Raw genomic sequence first — 19,628 nt, 5'->3', positions numbered from 1 at the left:
AAAATAGTGGCGCTTGCCGTGCTAGCTGTGACCATGTAAGCTTCGCCAGCGACTTTTTATTACTAAAAGAAACCACTTTTTTTCTCCGGAATAACACGTTACCGTTGTAATGAAATGACAAACAACCGCCACTGACAAAGGTAAGACGAAACATTAGATTCAAGACGAAGGGAGGCTAATTTACCGTATCAAATCATGTGAGAGCTAGCTACCAAGCTAATAGTCGTTAGCCTCTCCTGCGAAGTTACCGTTGGTGGCTTTGTCATCAAATAGCTGTGCATCAGTGGAAACGTGTACGCTGGTGTGCTAAAAAAACACTGAGCAAACAGCGTCTTTCATGTGTTTTATGACCAGAAATGGAATTACGATTTGATGGGAGTGTTATATTCTTATGAAAACCTATTATAAATGAAACGTCCACTTCAGTGCGGGTTTCCCTGTAACGCCTGTTAACCTGTGCAGCGGCCACAGTGTAAAGATATATAACTGTAGTTAATCCACATCTCTGACTTCACGTACGAATCAGTAAAACCATATGTTTATATATAACACTCAGAAGTCAAATCGACAAACTCACCACAGAATAAACACGCTCCATCAGTGTGAATCTAGGCAGCTCTGAAATAGTACCATTAAATTTACCTGCCTTGTTATGTGGTTGCTTCATTTTGATTTTTTGTTTTTACTATGAGTATGAAAGATGTTATTCATTATCCAAAAGAGAAAAAAAGCCTTTAAAGATGAAGGCACATGTTTACCTATATCCACTGTATGACATCCTCTATCCTTAGTGCTTTGACTGACACAAATCAAGGGTCCAACTACTGATCTCTGTAAAAACCATATTATAGGAATTTACAAATGGGCTTGCAGTAAGCACACTGTGACACTGTTTTTTTATTTTGCAGTAACAGTCATCATAGAGGGACCACAATGGCAAACGACGTGTGCAGCCACGTAAAGGTTGTTGTCCGGGTGAGGCCATCCAATGAGAGTGAGAATCGTGAAAACTGTCGAAATGTGGTCCAGGTGGTGGATAACCATATGCTCATCTTTGACCCCAAGGAAGAGGACATGTCATGTTTTGGGTCACAAAGAGTACGAAATAGAAACATCAACAAGAGGAGTAACAAAGACCTAAAGTTTGTTTTTGACCATGTCTTTGATAAACATTCAACTCAACTTGATGTTTTTGAGGGCACCACTAAAGGAGTGTTAGATGGTGTGATGAATGGATTCAACTGCACAGGTAAGATATTAAGAAATAAGCGATATGCCATCTTATTTACCATGTTAGTGTCATGTTAGCAAACTTGTTTACGCGCTCTGCAACGTCCTCCAACTACATCTGTAATTATAGGCTCAATACAGCTGCAGTATACTAGCTTACTGCAAAGTATCCCCATTTTATTAAAACAAATCTATTGAAATACATTTCACTCTGCCTTAGGATAATATTGCATGTATCGCAGTTTACATAAAACATCATCTTCTTTTGTATTCATTTGTTTTTCTATTGCAGTGTTTGCCTATGGTGCAACTGGTGCAGGCAAAACACATACAATGTTGGGCTCACAAGATGACCCAGGAGTCATGTACCGCACAATGAAAGAACTTTTCAAACGCATGGATGATGCCAAGGAGGAAAAGGAGTTTGCCGTTGCATTTTCATATCTTGAGGTGATTGTTTGTGTCTGTGTTGTTTTCTGTTTGTGTTGTTCTCACTCATATCACTCACAATCTGTTACTTTTTGTATCAAAAGTGATAGTCATAAAGGCTGAAAGTTGTGAAAGGTTTTAATATTTTTTATTTCCCACACTTTTTGTGTATACAACTATTACAGTAATTCTGTTTTTTATTAACAGGTTTACAATGAACAGATCAGAGACTTGTTGGCTAACGCTGGCCCACTCGCAGTCAGAGAAGACAGCTCTAAAGGGGTCGTAGTTCAAGGTCTCACACTGCATCAGGTTAGTAGCAACCTGCCACATTAACATGCTTCCTCTAGAACATATTTTATTAAGCTTTAATTCTGGTGTCATTGTATTAAGTTGTTGCAGTTTGTCTGATTTACATTACCATTAGTTGCTTTTGCAATCCACAAAACAAAACAAAAATACACAAAAACCTGATTTTAATGAAATATTCAGGTATTGTTCTGTGCAACTAACTAAAACTAATGAGACATTAGTGTACAAGTGCACTAATGGTTTCAAAAGAAGCCTTTTATTGAATAACACACCATTTATGTTGTTGTTCTGTTCCTCAATAAAGCCCAAATCTGCAGAACACATTCTTGAAGCTTTGGATTCTGGGAATCGAAACAGGACACAGCACCCCACTGACATGAATGCCACGTCTTCCAGGTCCCATGCTGTATTTCAGGTATTTCAGTCTAGTTTTGATGAAACCCCAGTGGACAATTAAGCTACAGCAGGATGTTCAAAGTTTAAAGGGACACATATATAACAATTAATCTCACTTTCTTATAATTTTTTGATCATCTTAAACTGACAATATGATGTTCTTTTTCTAGATATATTTGAGGCAGCAGGACAAAACTGCCAGCCTTAACCCTAATGTCTGCATTGCCAAAATGAGCCTCATTGACCTCGCAGGCTCAGAGAGAGCCAGCGCCACTAACGCCAAAGGGGCACGCTTACGAGAAGGCGCTAACATCAATCGCTCACTCCTTGCCCTCGGGAATGTTATCAATGCTCTTGCTGACCCAAAGGTGAGTTTGTGTTTCTCTACATTAACTGTACATCCTATAGATTAAATAAAGTAAACAAAATAACATAATTCTCCCATTAGGCAGAATGTTTTCTCTTAATTAGATCAACCAAAGTCCCTGACATGTAGTTATCAAAGTCAATTTTGATATCTTGACAGCTTGGCGGTGTTTTTTTAATGTGTTTGTACTGTTGTTTTCCATGCATTTTAAAATAAGAGTGTTGTTATGTTGTTAAGATTTGTTTTTGTCAGTATACCACCACTCAGTGTTGCAAACATTGTTCCGTTTTTTTTTTGGAGTTATGCCACAGCTGCCTGCTCATTCCTAGAAAGCCCAAATGTTTTTCCTTTTCAAGAATAATGACGTCAGATGTCTGGTGACATGTTCACAAAAGATAACATATAAATATAGATGTCTACCTGTTGTAGTTATGTAGGAGACACCTCCTGGTTAGCAAAGACATCCTGCACAGAGCAGCATCACATTACATTAGCCTGGTTACATTTTTTTAATAGTGTTACAGTAATCTTGCTTTGTAAAAATTAATGTACTCTCTGTGGTAAAGATGCTATATTTTATGGTGTATTACAGACATCACAAACTGTTGCAAACTGCCTATATGTAGTGTTGTTTTTATTGCATATAAATGGCAGGAGGTAATCTTTACATAAGAGAGCCGAAGAAGTGTAGAGTCAACTGAGTATTTGGGTATTATTTCATTCCAGTTGCATACATTAACCTGTCAAGCAGTCTTCTCATTTTGCACACCAGTCTCAAGGGACAAGGTGCCAGCGGGCCACATGCATTTACAAAGTGCTGTGCAAATCTACCACAGCCGTGTTGAAATGAGATCTGTTGTCAACAGTTGCGTCTTTCTTGGTTTAAAACTGTGGTCTTTTATGGACACAATCCTGTTGATACTGTACCCCACCAACCATTTTTGTGTGTTGCAGTCATAGTCATAGGTTGATCTCCTCACCCTCCGATGCTCCAGTCCCCTCCATTGTTTTTGCTGCTCCAGTGTTTACTGCTGAGGGTCAAGGAATTCATGTTGTGCCCGCTTGTTACAAGAAAGAATGCCCTCACTTGTGTCTGGCATGACATGCCTTCCATTTGAGTGAGAAGAATGTCTGCTACTTCTGTTTGGGCTGTTCAGTGTGTCATCTTCATGCTATGCTGCATAGAGGTTTTTGTTGTGAGTTGTTTGCCTTAGGCGATGTCCACTACTAATGCAGATACGTTTAACGACGCACCCTTTCCTTTTAGTTTGGCCCTCCATCCACATAAGGCCACCCACACATGAAAAAGGGGCTTTCTGGAACAGTTGTAAAATATGAGTACGATCGATGGAGTCAGTCATGCTTAATGGTGTAGACATAGAAGGATGAGCTTTTGTCACTGCATTGAATTTTTTGCCACAATCTTCAGAAGCAAACATTCTGCAATGTGATATCATAAATAATAACAAATATTGGGTCTCTGCTCCAGCTCTGGAATTTTCATTAAGATGTGGTTAATCAGCAGTGTCTTATTTAAGCTCATAAACTTGTCAAAGCTAACAGTCAGCCTTCAACACAGCTTGGGCAGTTGGTCAATTTCTGTATGCGTTTGCGGTGTGTCCTGCGCAGTTGACACCAGTGCAGCCCTCGTCATCACCACTTCACTTAATAAAGCCTTTTGAATCATATTTCCTCTCACAAAGGTGCAGAAAATATGTGCTAGTTGGCCGATGTCTATTGTCTTTGTGGTGTGATCGAGTGCAACTTTCTGGCCCCACCTGATGTGACACCTTTGTTGTCGCTAGTTCTTTGATGTGCCTGGGCCCCTTGACTAGCACAGTTGTTGATGTAAACTGTTATGAAAAAAGACATAGATAATGGATAAAGGATTGATAATGCATTCCAGTTTTAGTCTCATTTTGTTTTCCACATAAAATATTTTGAACAAGAGTTTTCTGTTGTTTTGACATGAGAGATTAGATGAATGTTCACTTCATCCACACAAGCGTAGACCTCCATTCATCTGTAAGCTGAAGGGTTTCATCTTACACTGACAGTTTTACCATCAAATGTACTCCAAACAAACAGCTGGGGTTTGGTGAAATGTGTTGATGTACTTCTAGAAACTGACTTTGAATGTGTACTCTTGTTAAAATACATGTTTTCCCCCAAAAGGCACAGCTATCCCCACACTTCCCAGACCTGATGTGAACTATAATGATCTTTGAATCCAGATGTAGACTTTGGGGTTTTTCCAGGGAAAAATGCAGGCACCATTGAGGTCCACACAAGAGATCATTTTACACTCCTTTGCTAACTTATCTTTAATGTGACTTTTTGCAATCCCATTACCCAAGGGACTGTGACTCACCTAAGCAGCTGTAGCTTATCCAATGCAACTGTTACTGCATTCACAGAGCAGCTGCAGTAACACTACAGATCTAAAATGAATTCTCTACACTGAATTTTGTTCTATTTTATTATGGTAGGGTTATGGGATTATAGTTGGGTTTATTGGTCCCTACCAGTGTAATTTAACTAAGCGTCTCTTGTGACAGCATGTTTAGACGCAGAATGTATGTTGATTCTGTATTTGTTTTTTTAAATTTAGTTTTGTTGTGTAAAATTTGTTTTGTGCTAATATTCTCTTCTCATTTGTTCCAGAGTAAAAAGGCCCATATACCATACAGGGACAGTAAGCTTACACGGATACTTAAAGACTCCTTGGGTGGCAACTGCAGGACAGTCATGATTGCGAATGTTAGCCCCTCATCAAAGTCGTATGATGACACACAAAACACACTTAAATATGCCAACCGGGCCAAGGAGATTAAGTCTTCGGTTAGTATCTTTAATTGTTAACTATGACAGCTGTAATGTGTGGACTGTAAATGTACAAATTGTTTTTTATTCATTTGGTTTTGTTCTCCACCTTTATTTTTCAGCTGAAAAGTAATGTTGTTAGTCTGGACAGTCATATCGGCCAATACGCAGTGATCTGTGAGAAGCAAAAGAAAGAGGTAATAAGAAAAAATACAACACTATGCAACAATATAAAGTCTCCATTCTTATTTTTTGGGGATTTCAACACTGACTGAGATTCAATGTTCTTTTGCATTTCTAAAGATCCTGCAGTTGAAGCTGAAACTAAAAGAATATGAGGAGATGAACATGGTGCCTGGGGCTTCTAACATGATCTCTTCCCAGAAACAAGCAGAGTTCAAAAGGTAGGCATGTACATTAATGTGTTTCTGCTAACCTGTTGTTTGGCATCATTTTTTTCTCTCTTTTGTTTTTGTCAAAATGGAAGCACTGTAGTGCTGCATTCAGAGGGACACAGCATAACATTCATGTTACTTCTTGTTTGTATACTTCTGATTTGCTACTTTATGCAAATCTGTGGAGTCTAAATGCAACTTGCCATCCTTTGTTTAGATTCTCATGCAAGAAGCCTTCCACACAAGACCACCTAGTTTGTAATCTGGTAGCAGACAGCCCTTTCGTAGCTACACCCGCATAGGTCGTAGGTCTGCAGTTATTTGTCATCCTCATCCACTGGGAAGCCAACTCACCCCTTGCAACTTATTCCCATCCAAAATGTTGTTATCGTGAAGTGTTGTTGGCTACAGACCACACAGTGCTGGCAAAGGTCACCATTCAATCATCTAGCAGAACTAGTTTTGGCAATAAAATCTTGAGTTTAGTAGTTGATGCACATTGTACTCGGTGACCATAAAGATTATTTTGGATTTTTGTCTACACTTTTTTTTCCTATAAAGTGTAGTTTTGTTGCACTTTAGAAATATTGCTAAAAAAGAAGCAAAGCAACCTTTTTGCCTCTAGCATTTTTAGATGCTTTGAATGGTGACACAATGTCAGTGTGAATATCATTGGTTGGAATTGTCAGCTGCTGTTTATTTGTTTGCTTGTACTACCATGCCCATACAGCCATAACACACTATAGAGTGTGTGAGTTTTTACTGACCACAACTACCAGAATGTGCTGAAAACAATGATTTATAAATGTTGCCAATGAAAGTCTTAATCAATTCCCATTACTTATGTAAAGCCAGCTAGGTGTCACACCTAGTTTTCTTCCCATGTGTACACAGCTTGTTTGTGTTATTCCCATGAAAAGCTATCCTATGAAACTGGCACTGGGAGCTCCTGGAAACTTACCTCCTGGAAAAGTGCATGTTAAGTGCTGATCTCATGCTGCACTATTTTGTATAACAAGTCCCAGTAAAAAATACATTCCCACTTTTATTTCAAACTAAAAAGCCCTTCTCTCCATGGCTGATAAACCACTATCATATGCAGTCCTGGTAATGCACACATATCATTTTTTTGGGCCTTTACAAAAGACATTTCTATACTCTGTTGTCTAGACTAGGGATTTGATTCAGAGGCAGACGCCCAAGGATCAGAATCATAAACTGTTGGCATTAACAGTTTTGTGTTTAAAAACAAAATGAAATTAAAGTCTGAGTGTCCACACTTTTGTTATGCTGTCCACCACAAATATATAACAAGCACCTCTCTGAAGACAGGTATTCTAGTGTTTAGTGAAGCTGTTATAATCAGCAGTAGCATCTTTCTCAGTTTGTGTTTTAATTGTTGAGATTTACCCTTTCTAAGGGCAGCTTTTGTTTTTCTGCCTTTTAAAGTGAAATGATAAATACTCATTTAATTAACACCACTTAAATCAGATGAGCCGTATCGCATCTACTCATCTTGAAGGCATAAAGTGGCATCTGTTGGGGGTATTTGGGTAGGGGGCAGAGGACCGGGAAAAGCTGAATGAGTCGCGCTCCCACACACTTCATTCATTGGCATCAGAATTCACAACTCGCACAGTGTGAGGCTCTGAATAGAGGCTGCACGCTTCTCACACTATTAAAAATTCAGCAGTCTAGCAAGGCCACGACGTCTCCTACGTCACTGAAGTTACATTGAAGAGTGCAGTCACATTTCAGCGACAGCTCTCCAGCCTTATTTACCTGCAAGCCTCTCCTGTCTCTCCTTCTGCTTTAACTCAACCAGACAGCCACTTGCATCCAATCTGGGTATCGCCACAGCTCTATTCCAGGAATACATATAGACATCATATGGCTAAGAATGTATTTCTGGCTCAGTGCAAACAGGAGTGGAAGATGGCAGCAAAGTAGTTACACCATTACTTACAAACTCCAGTGTCATTAAGTAGTTTTTGTAAATAACGATATTAGACATGCAAACATTTGATTTATTAATATAGTGCACTTTTAGATTTGCATTATTAGTCATATTACTCTCTTTAAACACATTGAGAAATTAAATATCTCGTGACCTTTTAGGATGTGTTAAATACTTGATCAAGTGGTTTGCAGAGAGCTCTTGGCAAAGCAATATATTAAATTTGCCCCTTACATGTAGCACAGCAGCTTCTAATCACATTTGGCTTGAATCCCTGTGGTGACGCTGCTGTTGCATTGCATTATACTAAGAGGTGTTTCTAATATTCTGTCCTCATTCATGTTTGTGAATCACAGTGCACAAAAACACCTTTTAGTATAATACATGCCTCTCTGGCTCTACAAATAAAATCTATGTTATTATACATTATTTACATTTATGTTATTTTAGGCTATGATTTACATTTTTGAGGGAAGCTGTTTATGTTCAAACCACATATTTTAATTCTAACTGCATGAATGGCTAGACCTGGGTGACCCTTACTTTATTAATTAAACATACTGACATTGTATAGCAAAACTTGTTGTAAGAATCTTTCTCTCTCGCTCTAGGGTGTCAGAATCTCTGCAGCACATCTTCTCAAGCCGAGCCCAAATCAGGCAAGAACAGCTGGATCTGGAGAGACAACTGAAGGAGAATGAGCTGCGCCAGCGCTACAGTGAGGAGGACAACCTGCAGGCCCAATATTTCTGTGCCAAAGAAAAGACTGAGAAGGTAGATGATGCTTACACTGCTATCCACAGATTCCATCATCCCTGCAGAAAAACAGCTGCTGAGTCATCATTTTACTTCTCACTTCTCTATAGTTGTCTTAGCCTCTCATTTACGCCACTACAGGAAAGGGTCACCGCTCATCAGTTTCTGGCTCTTCTTTTCTATTTAAGCCCCAGTGTTGGTCCCAGCTGTATTGGCCATTTTAAGTGTAAATAAGCGAATTCTCAGGAATGTTTGATACTAAACCTTGCAGTACGATCTGTTATCTGTTATCTAAACTAAACTGCGTGAACAATTTTATTGTGAGTGGTGTTAGATCAAGTGTCTACATTTAAACTCAATAGTCATTTAATTTTTTTTATTCTTAAAAATGTGCTGGTTGACTGGTGTAGTATTACATTTTTATATATTGCTGCTATGATGATTTGCACCAGATACACTAGTAATTCTAACATCACTGCAATTAAAGTAATAATGTCAATTACCTTGTGTTATTGCCATCAATAGGCCACTTGTAAGCATGAACGGAAGATTGCCAGCTTAGTCACTCAGCAACAGCACATTCGCAAACGTTTGACGGAGGCAGACAACCGCTTTCTGGACAATGACGGTTGGCTTCATCGTGTCGAAAACGAGATAAAGTTGCTGAAAACGAATGATCAGACCTCGGAGGTGAGTAGACCTGGCGACAACTGGTTGATTGATTTGTGGAGGGTTTGTGAAAAGAATTCGGTATTTTAGTGACTTTTCACTCTTTCATTTTCTGATGTGCTCTCCTGACAATGACCCCATGGCTTAGTTTAATCCCTGCCTTTTTTATTACAACAACTGCATGGACTGCTGTCTAAAGTCTGTTGTAAATTCTGATTGTTTAATCTACACAATGTAGATAAATTACAACAGTACAATAGGAGAACAATTTCTGTCAGTCTTGAACGGTTGAGGCAAATGGAGAGTATAACTAAACAACCTATCTACATAACTTGTAGATAGGACGAATTGTAAGACAAATGGGCATAATGAGATATAGAGAAAAACTTCACAATGTTGGTTACATCTTTAAAACTCATTGCTCTGTGTTTTTTGTTTGTTTATTTTGGAAGGTAGGCAGCGTCTCTACTGGTGTCGTGACTGTCTTTGTTTTCTTCCCATCTGTTCTCCCAGTAATTAGAACCGTGCTCATTTTATTTCTCCAGCTCACTCGTGGATCACTGAAGAGAATAAATCAATACCCTTTACTCAGCCCTCACACAGCAGTCGGTTACCTAAAACCATGTCCATGTTATTTTTTTCTTCTTTATCCTTTCTTCCAGGAACTGACCCAGAACTATGACGCACCCACCGGTCAAATGTTCTCTCTGCTGTTGTTTCGTAGTTTCTTTACGTCAGAGTCCTCTTTTTTCTCTCTCTCCACCCTTACCCTGCGCAGAAAGCTTTTCTGATGAAACATGGATGAACACTGAACTTTGCATCCTCTCCCTAGTATCCTGACCCCTTGCGCATTTTTTTCCCTCTAATTGTGCCCTCTTGAGTGTTAATTCAATATATTGTTATTGCCTCATCATTTCTGCTCTGTGACCTCTCCTCTCCCTCTTGATCAGGCGTTAGAGAAAGATCTACATTGCCACAGACTGGAGCTGCAGGTAAATGATCTCAAACAACACATCAAGCAGATGGTCAAGCTGACCACACTGCAGGATCAGGAGAACAATCGCATGCAGAAGTAGGTTGACTTGTAATTAATTCCCACAGAATTACATAAATAATGTGAACAGTGCACCCAAAGAAAATGCATTCACTTCACTTTGACCCTGAGGTATTGCCTGGAAAAAATATCTTAGTATTATCTTTCTACTGTATTTCAGAATGGTACACATCTTGTTGCCAGCGTATGGTCGGCTCTACTCAGCAATGCAGAGGCAAGGCCTGACCACAGAAGCAGATGAGATGGAGAACCAAGATCTAGAGCACCTTGTGTTAAGGGAGAGAGGAGTGGTCTGGGCCGACCAGGAAGAGGCGGGGCAGAAACTAAAAGGGGAAGCAAATGGTGTGGAATCACAGCAGACAAATGAAGGCGGAAGTGCTGGGATCCACAGCGATCTGGCACCTGTCCTCTCCTTCTCACATCTGCTTTACCACCAGAGTAGCCCATGCAGTAAGTCATCATATTCTTGTAATTGTATTCTCTGTGTTAAGTTTGAGAATACAGGAGAAACAGAACACAAGTGTTTAAACAAGGAAAAAAATCAAATGTAGCAGCTGTGTGCCTCGTTTGTTCATGGAATCATAAAAAAAGCAGCCCTTAGTTTATCAAATTGCGTTTAACAATCCATCTAGAACTTCATTACCAGGCCTTACATTAGCTGATGTGTCAGTGTGAAAGCAATAAGGATAATAAACATTATTGCAGAATTGCATTTCTGTTGCTGTTGGGACAAAATACAAAGAGTCTGTTTAGCTTAATAGCAGCGGGCAGAACACTGCACTTGAAAACAAAAAAAATGCCTCAGCGTGTAAAGTTCCGCTGTTTATGCTGCTAGTCGTATATAGTAAAATTTCGTATCCAGCATTGGAGCTCAGGATAGACTGGAGACTTACCAGCAGGGGGTTAGTTGAACACAGACCCCCGGCCTCTTGCCGGGATTTCATTTTCTTGCTCATCCAGCCACAGGCGTCAGGCAGCACTGAGGAATAGAAGCTTTCCCCCCGACCACAATCCAAGATCACATAGTTTATTCAGCATGTCATCATACAGGTTGGTTGTTATATGATTTCTATACTCGGTACTGCCGAAATCTGGCTGTGGGCAAGACACTACATAGACTCATTAGCACATCTGGGGTTAATACACAAGTGTATGGTCTGTTGCTACCTAGTTAGCAAGCTAACGTCTAAAGATACGTCTGCAACACAATGCCAGATGTTTTGATGATGGCTTGTCTTGATGACAGTTTGCATTAGTGTCTTGGTAAAGATTATCTGCTTTTCCAATTCACTGATGGAAGTTTCATTAATATACAAGTCAGGTGTCCTAGCATTCAGTAAGGCGAGTGTATTTGACTTTGGGCCAGGTCCACCGTGTGTTGTGGGACCCACAAGACCGCACAGTTCATTTTTAACTGTCATCTCTGCATGACCTAGCAGCACCAGGCCCTCATGACATATAAGCCATGACACACAGCGAGCATGAACTGAAGCTGGCCAATACTCACTCACTCTGATGGTGTCTATTGTTTGTCAGCCAGTAAAGTCTGCACCTGTTCCTCTGCTCCGCTGCAGGCTTTTTGACATTGTAGTACAAGTAATGCCTATTTGAAGGTGTTTAAACATAAGATGCTTGTATAATGGTCAAATTACTCAGAATTGACTGAATCTCAGGAAATTCATTATGAATACAATTTTCTACCATATTCACGTCTCTGCCACATTCATTGTGCGTCATGCTTTTGCATGAGGTATTTTATTTCTTGGACATTGTACAATGGAAATATGACTGTTTTACTAAGGTTGAAACATAGCAGTAAGCTGTAATAAATAAAAACTGAATGTAAGGTCTTTTAGGCATTTGTAAATATTTCACCCTTTACATTTGTAAAATGACACATTTTAATTAAAGAAAACCACATGTCTGTGTTATAGTTGTTCTGATATTCTCAAAATTTCTATTCTCAGGTTCACAGAGGCACACAAAAAAAACATCATCATGCAATGCTGCCCCATCCCCAAGAGGTAAATCGACTCTGCTCCTCCCGTCTCACTAACACACTGTAATCATTAATCTAAAATCCCTGCATACCTGTTAATCCCTCCTACCCCTCAATCATTCACATATCCCTGCTCTCTATGTAACCTTTCAGTCAGTTATTACACATTTTATCGAAGGACACACAGACTGTAAAGTTTTTTTTTCCATTACCATATGAGTAGAAAATAATTGTTTGTAAGCCTGAGTTTGCACTTTGCCATGTTGTTTTATTTGCTTTACCTGTTTTCAGCTGTTTAGCAGTAAAGAACTTGTTCAGAGTAGTAAAATACACAATAAAAAAATGACATGTGATATAATGTGATTTATAGCTGTGCTGCAAACTCCCTGTCTTGGCCAAAACTTGAATGATGAAATGATGTAAATAGTCATAACCCAGTTTATAGAGGAAGCTCTGTACATGGAGAACCTTTGGGGAAATGTAACTTAAAAACCTTTGTGAAATATGGCCCTTCAAATTGGTTGTAATGATATTTACAGCAGGTGGTCTACATTTCATTGAAACATATTGTGGGAAAAGTCACTTTTGGCAGAAAATACTTCTGCCAGATGACCAGAGTTCCTTGAATGGAAATTAAATATGAAAACACAAGGGAGTTTGTCACCATTGCTGTCGAATTTCACTGAAACTTAATTTAGTAAGTGAATTCTAATGGAACATTTAGTTTTGAAAGTTTTTTATGATATCAAAAAGTCAGTCTCTCTATATTGTATGGTTTATATACATTAACTCATAGTTATATGGTAGTTTTGTTTCTAATTTTCCACACTAACATCTGGCTTTGTGGTGTGAAAGAATACAACTGGCCCTGACCCAGCACTAGTAACCTCTGAGCAACACATAACCCCAGCACAGAATCATTTTTGACTCGGTTCCAGTGATTTATGCAATTCTTTCTCTTCTTTGCATCTCAGCCATGTGTTTCACTCGATTCTCCAGCCACTGTCTTTCAGTTGAATGCTTTATTGACACACTCACAGTGAAACCTCTTTTTACAACAATCATTTACACAATGATTCATGTCAGTGATAACTTATTGATGTTGTCATCATGAATTTGTTCCCCCTGTAGAGGCCTAATAATAACTTAATTTTTGCAAATGAACTTATCACTTGAGCAATGTAACCTATGCTGCAGTCAACCTAGTCTGTGCATCACCATTCGTTCCATAAATAATAATAATGAATTTTTCATATTCCTTAATTATGCACACATTGGATCATCGAGAACCATCCCTGAATTTCACCCTGTCCACCTTAATTTCTGTTAAGTTTACTGACCTTACATGCATGTGGGATATGCCCCTACATGTATGTAGCTTTATGTGTGCTGTGCACAGTTTTAATTTTCTCACACCTGTAAAATTATGGAGCATTTTAAAGCGCAGGTGTTAATAAATAGGGTTGTTAGTTTGGATTCAATCTTCTCTGATCCTACCCTGGTGCTGTTTGTCAGTCCCTTACTGCTTTCTCAGCTCTTAATGGTAGTCACTGCAGCATGCTATGAGAAATGGCTCCACCCTGCAGCTTGCAAGCCAATCAGATTTCATCGGTTTTAAAGAGGGTTGTGGTTTTGACAGAGCATTAACTCTTTGTGGACTGCGTTATAATCACTGAGTGCACAAACGTGATCTCTGTAAAGGTACATATCATTTCATTGTTGCTTAGTACCTGTCCATGTACGCATTTATTAATAGATCAATCTGCTGCCTCTCTTTGCCACCCATAGGAGACTCCTTTTTTATATTTCTATAAAATCCTCTCCATCTAAATTCTCCCATCTTCCATTTTCCTCCCTGTATTTGTCCTGTCCTTTTTGCTTCAAACAGTCTGTCTGGCTTTTTCCTCTATTCCTCCTTTTTTCCCTCCTGCCCTCAAATGTTTTTCCTCTGTCTGTCTAGCATCTAACCCTCCCAATCCCTCTTGAGCTTCATTCATGAAAATGCAGATCCACAGCAGGGCAGGAAAAAACGTCAACAGACGTAAACTCCCCTGCTCCACCAACCAGAAAAGGCGCACTATAAAAAACAGGCAGCAGCAACCAGGCGACCCTAATTCAGTGCAGCCTTCACCAGAAATAGCAACTCATGCATGTATTAATCCCCTGCAAGCCAAAAATATGTGATTGAAGGAACTCTGCTGCCATTTATTGCTGGGGACAACTCCTCTGCCACAGAAAAGGGCTGTTTATCACCATTTCCTCACATGGTGTGCTGTCTGAAGTCTGACTCACATTTGCTAAATATTGCATTTGATATTTGGAGAAATGTATAAATCAGTCATTCACCTTTGCATTCAGTGCTCTCACTTCCTTTATGTCCTGGCATTTTTCCTTTTTAGCCTTCTCTCTAACCCCTGCCACACCTCTTCAGGAAATGCCATGAGTGTAATAGTGGTCCTAATGTGACGCAGACACCATGATTTAACCTTTTTCTTCTCTGCAGCCTTTTTTTTTGTTGCTGCTATTTTTAAATGAGCCCGAACAATGGCAAAATTATCAATTGGATATTGGATTTTGTGGTTTCATTTAGGTGTGCAAACCTGGCATTTTATGTATTTTTGTTAGGAATTTACCTTTTTTATAGTTAATACCACTTATTTCAAACAAAAACGATGATATATAAAAACATACTTAGTATTCGCTTTTTTTAGTGATGTCAATGGGAGCATTCATCAGTTTGGTCTTTGAAAAGAAACATTCACAGAGATCAGATTTTTTTGTTTGAGCCCATGTTTTCCTTGGTTTAAAAAAGTTCCAAGGCTGTACAACCTTGGTCTCTGTGTTATTAAAATGCTATGCTTTTAGGGAAATGGAGCGCACTAAAGCTCCATTCTGATTATTGCACAGTTTATTTTTATACATTCAAGGATGTCGTTGTAATGTTTAATTGCCTTGTTTCATGCTAAATATCTGCCGTACTAGTGATCACGCTCTGAGAATGGTCCATCTCATTTGTTGTGACATTTTTTAAATTGCACTCTTTAGCCTTGGGCTTGCACTTCACTGGTTATTACTCATTACTGATTGAGTGCAGACGATGTTATCATTTGGGAAACAATGTGTCTACAGTTGCCCTGAACACTTAAAATGGTTTCATTTGCTTTTACTTTTAAGGCTGTAATCGTAAACAATGCATTTCAATGATGTCCTGTCACAGTTTTTGGCATCTGTAAGAAACTTTGACATCGTGTGACAGATCATCACTGCTTCTTAGTTCAAGCACCAAAAGTGATAAAGGCCAAAGGCAGGTAATGCAGCGGTCTGTTGACAAAACAAACATTAGTAGTTGCCAAAGTTACATCCAGTTGCTATGTATATTTTAAGTCTCTGCCTGTGGCACAACCTGTCCATGACACAGCAACATGCTTTCTCCTAAAGATGACTAATACTGTCAGCCGGAGAGATGCTGGTCATTTTGTCAGCAAACAATGTCACAAAGTAAGATAGGGACATTGCTGTCGTACAGTATCCTACGTCACATGACATTTTAACGATCACACACGTACATACACACATCACCTGGGGAAATAAACACAGGATGTGCAGATATAAAGTTCTGGATACAGGAGGGGGCATACAAGGATTTTTCCCTTTTAATTTATTGTGGAGTTTGCAGTGCTGTAGGTTCAAATATTTGTTTTTTGATAATACTGTAATTATATTTACATATTTATATGAAGCAAGCTGTCCCTGGATGGCTTCTAATTGATTCCCTGACATTTTAACTGTTTATAGTTCCACATCAGGGCTCGGGGAGTTTTGAATGACAGTGCTAGGCACTTAAGCAACTTGGGATGTCTTGAGCCATTCTCAAAGGTCAATCAGGTGATCAAGGCATTTGTTCAGGATGCTTAGTTGCACATACATTAGATTGATTTTAATAAATTTAATTTACTTGCAGTGTGCACTAGAAAATTAGTATATCACAGTGTAAGTTTGTGTATTGGCAGATTCTCAAAATGAACAAGCTTTTGATTCATGGTTCAATGGTTCCCATTGTGACTTGCTCCAATTTATTTAATCACTCCCTTGTTTATTTTTATTAATTGTTGATTCTTTGGTTTTCTAGGTAGAGGAACTCAAATGGATATGAAACAGGAGCCTCCACCTCCCAAAATGCCTACCAGAAGAAATTTATCTGTGTTACTGCCTCCACAAAGTCCGAAGACAGTCGCCGCAGCCCAGACAGCACAAGCTGTGTTTGAGGAAGGCATGTTCCCACTGCAGTGCACACCAGAACCTGTTCAGGCCCAGCCACTTAGCGCCTCCAGTACCATGGATCCAAACATGACCTTTGATTTCACAGACAAAGACGATCAAACTCTAAATAATGAAACAATCATAATAAGCAGTGAGTCAACAGACTTGTCAGGTCCCAGCCAACTACATCATCTTCCCAAGGCCAATGAGAGGAACCAGATTCCAACCAAAAGGTGAGAAAGTAAATGAATGTCATAAATGTCTCCACGTGGTCAGTTTCTGACAATTTCTTCTTCAGTTCTGGATCCAGTTTCTAGCGCTAAATACTTTTCAGCAATACTAGTTATTAGGAAAGGGCACTGACCGCTGCTCTGCCAGTTGAAATTAAATAACTCACCAGCAGCTAGCAAAGATTGTATCAGTCATTAAAAAAATGGTAATTCATCTTGTAAATGTCACCCTGCAGATAGCTGCCCACTGAATGTTCCATAAACAAACCATCCGAAAGTAGTAAATCCTCCCAGCCTTATTAACAACAAGGTGGAAACTAGAGGGCAAATAGTATTCTCACCAGCAGCAAGTTTACAGACTGGAACATTGGGCCAAGAGGCTTAAGTCAGCTAAGCCGAGCAGCAATTTTGTATCTTCAACTGGAAGTGGCGAGCAAAAACTAAAAGTAATTTTTTTGTCAGATAAATGTGTTCCTAACCCACCTCAAAATCAAAATACCTTGACTTCAAGCAAAGAAATCACTTCACAAACAAATCGAATTGGCTCCAGACTTTAAAAGAGCACTTAGCGCCTGACAAATAAGTTGTCCCAGTCAAATCGCACAGGGAGGTTTTTTTTCTCAGTTCCAGTGTTAAATGATGAATTGAAAATATAAGAAGAGGCCGATCTTGGTGCATTCTGGAAACAAAAAAAAAGAAATCTCTGTGCTGCAGGGTGGGTGAGTGTCAGTTTGTTGGACAGGGTTCATGCAAAGTGTATCAGACACACACTGCAGAGAAATAAAGTTTCAAGCAACTTTGACAGTGTTGGGAAAGTTGCACTACCTGTACAACAGATGCAAAGAGAAAAGTCTTGTATGTAAGTTAATGTTATATGAGTCAAAGTAGAACAAACAATGGCACGGTAGACATTCAATCTCTGCCTTGTGAGTTGTGATCCAGCTGGAGAAGTCTGTGCTAGAGCTTTGACTTAACAATTGGTCCTTTTCCGAGGTGAAAATCTGAAGACAGGTGAGGCAACATAAAGGCCAAAATGTGGACAGTACCTGTTGTTAGTATGCATCTTCAACTGTTTAAATAACAGGCAAGTTTATTTAAAAAAAAAATTATAACACCTATGAAGCATTGATCCTCTTCCAATCTATTTCAAATTGCATATTCAAGTAGTTTGAATGCAGTGATAGTTTGAATGATGAATAATCCAAATATGCATCGAATTTGTATTGCAAACCACCGCAAGTCATCTGACAAGAGAAGTTCCTCATTCTCATGTCCAAAGAGCAGCGATGACATGGTAACATGAGCCTTTTCTTTGCAGGCAACAGATCCAATCCATGCAAGATATGAGACGAGCCAACCCAACCTATATGGACATGACGTCTGCTGCACAAGGAAAGCGTAAATTTAACCGGTAATGCGCCATTTACATTTGTGACTCAGACCACAATATAGCACTGCATGACAGTCACTAAAGTGACTAAAGTGATGTATGGATCTATGTGTTGATTGTTTTTTTTTGGTTTTTTTTACATCATCAGCCTCAGAGATGAGTTAACACAAGGTCTGTCTGCACCGAAGCGTATAAAGAGAGACCCCTCAGTGGTCCAGAAGCCACTCAGAGTGCATCGTTTTGTTGGTAAGTGTCAACACAGGAAAACAAAGCAAAGGATGAAATCCATGCAGTAAAGAGAGAGCACACATGCAGTCATAAGAAGTGATACTGCAAACTTACCCAGTGTTGACATACATCACTGCCCTATCACTCTGTTGTGTACAGCTCCCATCATTATTACTCAGACCTTTCAGGTACTGAGAGGTCTATTTATTCTTGACTGTTTTCTTTGTTTGGTGTCCTTAGGTTCCGAGAACAAGCCCCAGAGAGTTGTAAGGAGCATTTCTGAAGGAAATCTCAACCTTCTGGAGCCTAAGAAATCCAGGTCCATTTTCTATAAGACGTCTCAACAGTTCAAACGAGTGACCAAACGGATGTGAAGCAACATTCAGGCCACTTTTCCGTCCTACAAAATCTTTCTCAAAACCTAAAAAGAAAAGGGGGTCTATTACTCTATAGCTTTCTTCAGCAGAATTAATAATTCAATAAAATGATATTTTAACTACATTGCTTTGTTTTCTTCTATCCAGACTCATAATTCACTGAGGTTTTAGATGATTGTAAATATCCATTGTACAGCTATTGATGATTCGTTAACTTTATTCTTTCTATAGATTAGGGGTTAGTTTTTATTAGGTCCATTAGATTTTATGGCATGTGTAACAGACCTATTGATACTAACAGCAAAAGATAAAGCAACATGCCCTTTAGATGTGCTGTGTTTTACATACATTATGTTCTCTAAAACAATGATCGGACCTCATTATCCAGAGCAGCTAACAAACTGATCTCTTGGCTGTTTGTATATTTTATTTTCTATTCCATTTTATAGACATATAGTGTTACATATAGTAACATAGGGTTATAGATATTTCATCATAGAAATGCTTGTAACTGAGATATGCTGTTTTTTAATAAATGGATCCCACTCTAAAATGTAACATCTGCTTTTTGTGGCATTGATGTTGCTAATGAATGTTTTCAATCAAGTTTCAGTTACAAGATGTTCTAACACTCAAAAAGTGATGCTGGACTCGATAAGGTAACAAATACAATGGAGGAAAAACTGAATGGCCTTGGAACGACTTGCATGTAACTTCATTGTCTTCATATTGAAAAGGAAGATTTGACACATAGGC

At 39.0% G+C, this 19,628-nt stretch overlaps 1 protein-coding gene across 2 annotated transcripts; it reads left to right on the top strand.

Annotated features, from left to right (window-relative positions):
- The first annotated feature begins 6 nt into the window (after window positions 1-6).
- On the top strand, window positions 7-19,063 carry kif18a (kinesin family member 18A). 2 transcript variants are annotated; one of them, XM_028401925.1, is made up of 18 exons: window positions 7-140; window positions 909-1,249; window positions 1,523-1,680; window positions 1,867-1,971; window positions 2,276-2,386; window positions 2,538-2,735; window positions 5,399-5,575; window positions 5,680-5,754; window positions 5,861-5,961; window positions 8,521-8,683; window positions 9,191-9,355; window positions 10,285-10,406; window positions 10,549-10,838; window positions 12,356-12,412; window positions 16,517-16,880; window positions 18,196-18,288; window positions 18,416-18,513; window positions 18,736-18,869. In XM_028401925.1, the coding sequence occupies exons 2-18, from the start codon at window positions 934-936 to the stop codon at window positions 18,867-18,869; spliced, it is 2,727 nt and encodes a 908-aa protein (XP_028257726.1). In that variant the 5' UTR covers window positions 7-140; window positions 909-933. The 2 variants fall into 2 exon arrangements, with proteins under 2 accessions (XP_028257726.1, XP_028257727.1); XM_028401926.1 differs by lacking the exon at window positions 7-140 and having other exon boundaries at window positions 934-1,249; window positions 18,736-19,063.
- Window positions 19,064-19,628: the final 565 nt, after the last annotated feature.

Source organism: Parambassis ranga, chromosome 3 (genome assembly GCF_900634625.1).
Source record: "Parambassis ranga chromosome 3, fParRan2.1, whole genome shotgun sequence".
Classification (NCBI taxonomy): domain Eukaryota; kingdom Metazoa; phylum Chordata; class Actinopteri; family Ambassidae; genus Parambassis; species Parambassis ranga.
The sequence above is the reverse complement of the archived record's forward strand: the minus strand, read 5'-3'. Positions and strand labels throughout refer to the sequence as shown.